At 35.1% G+C, this 9,653-nt stretch overlaps 1 protein-coding gene across 1 annotated transcript; it reads right to left on the bottom strand.

Annotated features, from left to right (window-relative positions):
- Positions 1–7,780: 7,780 nt before the first annotated feature.
- Positions 7,781–9,653, bottom strand: LOC143566869 (zinc finger CCCH domain-containing protein 48-like). Its single transcript, XM_077053445.1, has 8 exons — positions 9,258–9,653; positions 9,074–9,169; positions 8,892–8,981; positions 8,707–8,808; positions 8,470–8,616; positions 8,202–8,381; positions 8,012–8,109; positions 7,781–7,931 (listed from the first exon to the last, which is right to left on the bottom strand). The coding sequence occupies exons 1-8, from the start codon at positions 9,651–9,653 to the stop codon at positions 7,781–7,783; spliced, it is 1,260 nt and encodes a 419-aa protein (XP_076909560.1).

Here is a 9,653-nt window from a genome sequence, read left to right as displayed (position 1 = left end):
GTTTGAATAAATATAAGTTGAGATATATTATAATAATAACTGTTTAAATATATAATTATCGTAAAATTTACGTCTTAGAATTCTTAACGAAATCCGGTGATAAAAATATATTAACACGTTTAACATGTTTAATACGTTTATTATAATTTTGGTTTAAAACAAATAATACTTATATAAATATGAGTAGATTCATAAAGACGTTTTAACGACAAGGAACCTCAATATTGGTGTCAAAATAATGATTGTTTATTATTAATAAGATATGTATATATATATGTATATATATAAATATATATATATATATACATATACATACATATACAAAAACTTATAACGAAATTAATTGACAAGACACGACGACTCAATGATGTCGGTTTAAATGTTTATTTGATATTTATTATTTATTATATTACTTTATAAATCATTTAAAAAATTAAATAACCACAATATAATATAAAAAAAAAACCAAAACTAGCCACTGCCAGAATCAAACTTGCGTGGACGCCGGCTCACGGGATTGAACACACACACACACCAGCCAGCTGCGCTGGTGTGTCAGTTGGTTAAGATCTGGAAACAGATATATTTATAAAGAAAGTAATTATAACCAGATTCATAAACCCTAATTATGAAATTGATCAATCCGTTCAATGTTAATTTAATTAATGTTAGGGCTTTTATGCAGCAACTCAAGACGAACCTGCACATATAATTTATTACCTGAATAGATGTTTAAACACGGCTCAATCGCGAAGAAACAGTGCCGTCAATGATAATGACGAACCAAGCATAACCAGACGTCGATACTCTAATTAACCATGGGGGTTCAGTTGTTGCTGGTCTTAGGGAGGTACAAACTCGAATAATTGATTTATGGTGAATTTGTAACGCCCGTTAATTCCGGTTTCAAGAATTAAAGATTGTAGAGTATGTATAACTCTCAGGACTTAACCGACGTTTCTCGGAAGCCTTTACGTCATCCCGGTACGTTAAAGAACCTAACTCTTAATGTTAGGGCTTTTATGCAGCAACTCAAGACGAACCTGCACATATAATTTATTACCTGAATAGATGTTTAAACACGGCTCAATCGCGAAGAAACAGTGCCGTCAATGATAATGACGAACCAAGCATAACCAGACGTCGATACTCTAATTAACCATGGGGGTTCAGTTGTTGCTGGTCTTAGGGAGGTACAAACTCGAATAATTGATTTATGGTGAATTTGTAACGCCCGTTAATTCCGGTTTCAAGAATTAAAGATTGTAGAGTATGTATAACTCTCAGGACTTAACCGACGTTTCTCGGAAGCCTTTACGTCATCCCGGTACGTTAAAGAACCTAACTCTTCCTTCCATTTTGCCTTACACTTCAATCTGGAGGGACTAGACTGTAATATCTTATGTTATAACATGATCTAACCCTAGCGTCCTTGTGCTGTGCGATCGGCAGAAAAGAACAAGAACAAGACCCACGATATTCTATTTTGCAGCCAATTCTAAGCCTTAGAACTTCAATTCAAGGTATGTACTACGATTCCCCAAGTCTTTTAAACGTTAATTGATCCTCATATTGCGCGTATTGATCGAAAAACGTCTTGTTGTAGGCTAACCGGGTGGCTGCCCAATTGAGCTTTTCCGGGGCTGTTTTGAGTGAGGTTTTCGCATCAAAATCCCACTAGGTATGACATGTACATCATATTATAATTTCATGGCCATTGGAGGTGTTTAGGTCGGTCAATCGTTTTAGTTCGAAAACTAGGGTTTATCGGGTGTAGAATTGCAAATTGTTGAGTTTGATGCGTTAATTGATCGGATGACCGACCGAATCAGTTTGTACAGCCCTAGGGGGGTTTAAGGGCTGTGGAAAAATTATTTTTTTGATGCTCGGGGCTGTTGTGGTTAGTGCTTCGTCAATCGAGTCGGCGGTGCACGAATTTTCCTTTAAACGTTAAAGTAAGAGTTGTAAAAAGGAACCGTCAACCCTATCAACTCGGGTGACATAATCTTGATGAATGAAAAGATTTAAAATGGAATTTGGTCCATTTGGGGCTGATTCGTTTAACAAATGGTTTTAAGGTTTATTACACGCGCATTCGACCCGATTTGATTACCCTTGGGCCTTGGGCCAAGTTGTTGGGCCTTGGGCTAAGTTGTTGGGCCTTGAGCCAAGTGTTGGACCTTGGGCCAAGTTGTTAGGCCTTGGGCCAAGTTGTTGGGCCTTGGGCCATAGTGTTGGGCTTGAACGGCCCATTAGGCAAGAGTGTTCTTGTGGTCTAGTTTAGTAACGTATTGTGTATAATTTACAGGCCCTTGCTTGTGATTGTGCACTTAGGGATTTTCCTAGCTCGTTGCAGGTGTTCGATTGATTTCTGGTGAGTTCTTGATGCCCCGTTTAACTCTTTTTAAGTTTTGGGCTAGCATGCACACCTAAGTGTTTTTCTTACTCGATGAAATGTTTTGAATGGTTTTACATAGGCTGGCTAGTATCGGTAGGCCTTGGAATGTTATAGAATGTGTATGTATATATATATTTATATATATTTAGAATGGCCAATATTTGGCGAATGTTGTAGTCGTCTCGACTACTGAATGTTGCGTATGCCTACTTTGTGTTTGCATGCGCCGAATGTTACATGTTTGGGTTGTACGTTTTCTCGGCCCTGAATGTTATTATTAAATGTTATATATATATTTATATATATCTATTGATATATATATAGGAATGCACGTATAGAGATGCTCATACGTAAGAATGACTATTTATTGAATGTGGTAACCTAACCGACGTACTTCCGTTTACCGTTTTAAAACCGTTGGAATGATTATTAAAACTTTTGCTATTTATTTAAAACTTGAACTCACTCAGCTTAAGCTGACTTTGTGTGCATGTTAGTGTGAGTTTCAGGTTAGGAAGAGGATGCCTTATCGCTTGGACGTGCACGGAGCTACTTGGACGGTGAAGGGCATACTGGAATGAAGAATTACTTATGAACCTTTTATATCAAAAGACTTTTAAAAGTTATAATTAATTTTGATTTTGGGAACTTATTCATCTATTTACGTTTTCCGCCGAATTATACTCTGCAATGCTGTTTTAATGCAAAGAATTGTTTTTAAGTTTATTTATTTTCTCAAGTGTTTTCTATGATTACCAACTGTGGGGTTCCCGGGGTTCGGGGCCTTACAGAATTCTAGAATATATAATCGCTTGTTAGGTTAAGACGGTTTATAATATCTCAATATTCAATAGATTGGATCTTGTTTCTTAATTAACTTAATCAGTTTGACCGATAATAGTAATAATAATCATAAACACGATTTAATTCCAAGTTTAGAGCGAAGTTTGTTTATCAAGCAAGATAAACGGGTTCACGGGTATGGGTATACGGATATGGATTACGGGTTTGGTTAAATGGGTTATAAAAAGAATATGTAAAAATTGCATCTTAGTCCTTGGAGTTTTGTGATGGAAACAATAAAGGATTAAAGTTTACTTTTGGGCTAAAAATGCATATTTTTCAAAGTTATATATATATTAAATAAATATAATAAATAAATATAAATTGTATAATAATTCCTCAATAAACGTGATACTTTTAAATGTTAAAATTTCCCGAACCTAAGACGGGTCGGGTTATGGATATAAATGGTACATGGAAAACCCGAGTTGTTACACGTGCATGCAAGCATGCATATGAACCAACGTGAATGCATCGAGCTAGATTCTCATCAAGCCAGATGTGGAAAATTTGGAGAGTTAAATGAGGAAAGTGACCTTTTGTGACAACCACCAATTTTCAGGTCAATATCCGTACACGTCCTAAACGCGCTTACATTTTATGAGTCTCTATTTTTCTTAAATTGCATTAACTAAGTCATATAAAGTCTAGCAAAGCCATACATGTTGTTATCATACATTGGGTGGTTTTAGAAATTATCGGTTCACTTGCATGATAGCCCGACAAACTCGAGCACTGGTAACAAATTTTTTAAGACTAAAACATGGTTCAATAGTCCAAAAATATAAACCTTATATCGCAAATTCAACTCCATGAACTTAAATTTATAACAATATATAATTCCAAAATTTTGTCCTTAGTTATTATCTTTATATAGATGTGTGAGTATAATTTATGACTATATATAAACCAGTCATATGAGAGTGTAATCTTGCACACCAATACATATAAATTAAGGTTAGTAATATCATGCTATCAAAATGCCTACTCTCAACGTCAAACTATTAATCTAAATAATACACCCATGATAACCAAGTGTCCATCACCTTCTAACCGACACCCTCCCTTAACCGAATACAAGAAACAACCCTTACCTTTGTTAGAATTTGCTTTCCAAGAGTTGGCTAAAATTAACAAGGAATTTTCATGGGAAAACAACAATAACTTTAGGTAGCGTTTGGTATGCAGTAATAATAGGGGAATGGAATGATTCATTACGTGTGAATGAAAAAAGTGGTGTTTGGTTGCTTAATGGAATGGAATCATCCATTACACATGGAATCCCATTCCATCAAAACCATTCATTCCCACCCCCCTTCTTTTTTTTCCATTCCATTCCTCCTTCACCCTACATTCTCAACAACAACAACAACAACCACCACCACCACCACCATCAGAACCACCACCTACTCCGCCACCGCTGCCGTTACCACCACCTTACCACCAGTGTTACCACCGCCATCGTCGTCATAACCACCGCAACCATTGTCACTGTCGCTGTCTAACCATCACCGCCAACACCACTGGCGTTTCCTGACCACCACCATCGTACAATCGCCATCACTACCAATGTTACCATCGATTGACCACCGCCACCCCTGTCTCCTGACCGCCACCGCCAACACCATCGCCACCGCCAACACCGTTTTCATCGCCGGAGCTACCACCGTCACCATTGTAGTTATTATTATTATTATTATTGTAAAATTATTTTGAGATAGGAATGTTTTTATTATTTCTGTTTCGTTCCTACAATTATTTTTTGGATACCAAACAACATAAAGTAATAGTTCATTTCATTCATATAGGTTAACCAAACAAGATAAAGGAATGGTAATGATCCATTCCATTCCCTTGTCCATTCCATTCCTTCTGTCATTCCATTCCCCCTTCATTTCATTCCTAAAGGTGTTGCGAGGTTTAATGGGGTTTTAATGCACGCTTGATAGTGTTTTAGTGCTCGCCGGATTTTCTTAAGGTTCTCCAGACAGTTTGTCGGAAAACCGATGGGAGGGGTGGGGGCTGGGTAGTTTTAAAATATTAATAATTTAAATAATTTTCACAAATGGTCATACAAGTTTCAATTGTTTTTAAAACATAATTAAAATAAAGTTACCATTTAGTCCTCAAACTTTCATATTGTGTCAAGATAAAAAAATAAAATATAATTTACAAATTGAATCCCGAACTTTGAAATGTGTTATAAACGAAATAAGAAGTTATAAAACTTGGATATTATATTATACCCGTATAGTTTGCAACTCGTTTAAATAAAAACTAAACTTCGGAATTTCGTTATTTATATAAAATAAATTGAAAACGAAAAAACGTAACCGTAAATCCTTGGAGTTCAACACGAATAGAAAATGAACGATCGATAAACTTAAATCATTGGGAATATTATATTAATGATAAACGATGAATAAGAGTATATTGAAACGACAAAATGGGTCGGTTTAACGAATACAAATAGAAATACAAGTAATAAAAATTGACGAATATCACATAAAATACATGAAACGAAACTTAAGATATATATATATATATATATATATATATATATATATATAGGCTAAGTATAAAATGAAAACCCACTTAAGTTGTAAAAACTCTAGAAACTCATTCTCAACCACATGTTTTTAATTAATGTATAAATCTTGTGGTCCATAATTAGTGAATAAAAAATATAAATATAAATATAACTTTTTCTCTCTTCTGAAAACATATATAAAAATTAGTAAAAAAATGTTAAAAAATAGAAAAACATTTTTTTTATGTTTCGATGTTTTGTATTAAATGTCACAACATATATTACATGTAACAAAAAAAAACGATGTTACATAGGGTTTTCGCGGGTTTTCACAACTCAAATGGGTTTTCATTTTAACCTTACCCTATATATATATATATATAAACAAAACCGAGAATTTAAAATGGGTCGGGTTTTCAGGTTTGAAAATTAACGAATGTTACAACGTGTATACCCTATGTGCTATGTGTCTGCATATTTTAAGATTGTTCGTATGCTTCAAGTATATTTATAATATTTTATAGCGTCGCATTTACACATATTCACACACAAATTATAAGGCTTATGCTGTACCATTTTATAATCTTTCAGATAATCTTTTTGATTTTTCTACGAGATAATAAAATTCCTTATAGCTTTTAACAAATTTTCATATATATTATTACTAGTTTCTATTTTTAATTCATTTGCTTAAACACTACTATAATAATTATAACATATATGAAAAACATAAAAGATGTTTTAATTAGATGATTATTAATTATAAATAACTAATTACATCGAAACAGAAGACAAGCGGGCAACAAGCTACGCCGCTACCCCTTTTTGAATTGCAAAACTCAATCTTTTAAAAATACATTTGCGGATCTTGGAGTCATAACATTACTATGCATGACCCGTTAAACATGGGTAAGTAACTCCACGCGAGGAAACCAAAAGTGTCAAAAGTAAAAAGAATAAACGCATGTTGGTTGTCAAAACACGCATTCTCATGTTTGGTCACCTTGCCTGAAGTAGCTTGACCGGTTGTGAAACCACTACTCCCCTAAGTCCACCAGAGAGGAAACCCCTGTTACAAGTATATTACAAGTATAGTTTTGAAATTTTGTCCGCTTTGTTTAACCAACAGTTTTAATAAGATATATACTTATTGTCCTAGAAGATTAACAAAAAAATCCTTTGGTTTGTGGGTTCATCCTCTGGATTAAGAATTAAGAGATCTTGAGTTCGAGTCTTATATGCTGTGAAAAGTTTGTTTTTATTCTTGATTTTAAGTTTTAATTTGTCAATTTCAGTTTTCCCAAGTTTAATAATTTGAATTGTGCCCTCAAATTTAACTATTTGGTTAAATTTAATAATAGGTATAATAATTTGTTTTGCTAAAAGGGGTATTTCGAAGACATTTTTATCCACGTTTCGATATAAATTTTATTTAAGTCCTTTTCGTTTCTTTATGCATGTTGGTTACCATAGTGAGCGAACCGAAATGATCTAGTCATAGTGTTCTTGAAATGCTAAACTAGACATGTCAACACACATTGTTTACTATAGCGAATGTCGGAACCATAACAAACCGAATCGATACCGCCCGGGTTCCCATCGCGGCTCCGTCACAACACGTGGGCTTAAAGCAACTAGTCTTATTTAGACTTGTTAAAGTTGTTAACTTGGAATTACTAAGAATTTGAAAATAAGGTTTTAGATATTTCAAGTCAGACACATGGATTATTTGGGATCTGAGGTTTCAACAATCAAATTAACACAACAGAGGGACACACCATTAATATGAAACAATAAAGGGGAATAGGAGGAGAAACACCAACACAAAATTTAGCATATATAACGAAGGGGGATACCAAGAGTAATATGAAACAAACACTATCTGAATTGTATTCAATCAACTAATTGTCAATATACAATTTAATCCCTCTTAGGTCGCGTTTCAAGTCGATTCAGTAATCTATTACAGTAACCTATATATAACAGTAATCTACAACTTTATCTAAAGCTCATTCTCGTCTCGATTTGCTGACAGATTCTCCGTTTAGTTTCCATACAGAAACTAAGCCTGCTGCATCACCGGTAAAGAATAGGCCCTCAGGACCATCTTGGATTGCTTTAACATCGTGTCTCGAATATATTCTCCCCCTTTCAGCAAACCTGTAAACAAACAAACAAAAAAAGATTTAATATTTGCAGTCAACCACCACATAAAATTATGCATAAAGTTCGACACTTACGAGGGCAAATCATATATGCAAACGCCATTGTCTTTGCACGAACATAGCAATATCAGCTTTTCTTCTGCATCATGTGTCCCATAAAATGCAAGAACACCCTGCAATAATCAACAAACAAAGCCATCAGATCATATGTTATGATTGTGCTCCACACAAAGAGAAAATGAATTAAACGAATGAGACAACTTACATTATCTACATCATGTTTATAAACTTCCACAATGCTGCCACTTTCGGTTGCAGCCCAGACCTTGATCGTTTTATCCAATGAACCGGACAACAAATACTGATCCCAACATATAACGCTCGTCACATCAGCCGTATGCCCGTTTAGCTCATGCGTACACTTTAGGGATTCAGCATCCCATACCTTCAAGAAGAAGAACCACAATCAATAAACATGATGATAATATTTTCAAATACACAAATCTTTTTATAAGTTAACAAAAAAAACATACCCGAATGGTACGGTCAGCAGAGCCAGAGAAGAGCTGCTTAGCTCCTACGATTAGTGAAAGCACAGACCCCGTGTGGCCTTTCAAACATGTTGCTTCTTCAGAAAAATTGATTTTAGAAGTGGATTTCCATGCTAATATGCTGCCATCCTGCACCCAAATATAATTAACCGCGTTAGATATAAGAAAAACTATTTGTATTATTTAAAAGCACCCAAGCTTAAGAAGTTTTTATTTCACCTCCATCCCGGCGAAAAGAGTGTCTTCGTACATGGTGATGGCGTTAACCATTCCACCACATGCTCGGATAACTACTGTATTTTGAGTTTCACGGTTCCAAGCCTAACAAAATCAAGATCCCAATTATTAGTAACTACAATCATTAGATACATTGAACAAATTAGTGTTTTAACAAAAGATTGTACCTTGATCATATTTTGTAGCCCAGCAAAAATCCAGGTGCCTTCTTCAACCAAAGTCCCACATTCTTGATCAAAGTTAATTACATCCACACACTGCAAAAACAAAATAATAATATCATAAACATCATGACAGTTCATATGAGCATAAAAGTTACGTTTCAGGAGGCGAAAAGATTCAAACGAACCTGTCCGTTGCTACAATCCCAAACTCGAAGAGATTTGTCTTTGCTGCCACAATAAAGCTTGTTGGATCCACTCGTTAAAACAATCCCGGTTACACCCTGCATACAAAACTTCAATGAATTAATAACCAGTTTCATGATAAACAAAGAACAATAAAAAAGAAAACTTGGTGGCATGTTACAATACCTTTGCATGACCTTCCAACCGGGCAACCATTGAAAGCCCATTATCACCAAACCATGATCCCAAATTGCGGCACTTTTCGTCCTTTTTCGTAATGCGTTTCGTTTGAGCAGCATTTGGCAACACCACCTTTTGTTCTGTCTGGATGACATTAATCTGATTGCTGTCAATGTTCTCCTTGTTCAACTTATAACTGTTGGGATTCTTCCAAACACGAGCGGGGTGCAAAAATCTGCAAGGGTTTCGGGTGCATCTTCCTTCCAGCCAATACTTGCAGACAGCAGCAGATTTGACTACTTGATGATTTCTTGTAATTATATTTTCTTTTTCTTGAGTCCTCCTTCCGAGTCTCTTGAAAACGGAGGTGTCCGGTAATCTCTTACAAGCAACCAATGCCAT

This window comes from Bidens hawaiensis, unplaced genomic scaffold (genome assembly GCF_021521415.1).
Source record: "Bidens hawaiensis isolate Kalapana, Puna unplaced genomic scaffold, B.hawaiensis_p1.1 tig00023057_1, whole genome shotgun sequence".
Taxonomy (NCBI): Eukaryota; Viridiplantae; Streptophyta; class Magnoliopsida; order Asterales; family Asteraceae; genus Bidens; species Bidens hawaiensis.
The sequence above is the reverse complement of the archived record's forward strand: the minus strand, read 5'-3'. Positions and strand labels throughout refer to the sequence as shown.

Bases quoted from the DNA above. Each gene is read 5' to 3' on its own strand.
- LOC143566869 (XM_077053445.1), bottom strand. From the start codon at position 9,653: ATGGCATTGGTTGCTTGTAAGAGATTACCGGACACCTCCGTTTTCAAG. The intron at 8,809-8,891 runs GTACAATCTTTT...TGATTTTGTTAG, and splicing joins GGCTACAAAATATGATCAAG to GCTTGGAACCGTGAAACTCA. The intron at 8,617-8,706 runs GTGAAATAAAAA...ATTTGGGTGCAG, and splicing joins CTCTTTTCGCCGGGATGGAG to GATGGCAGCATATTAGCATG.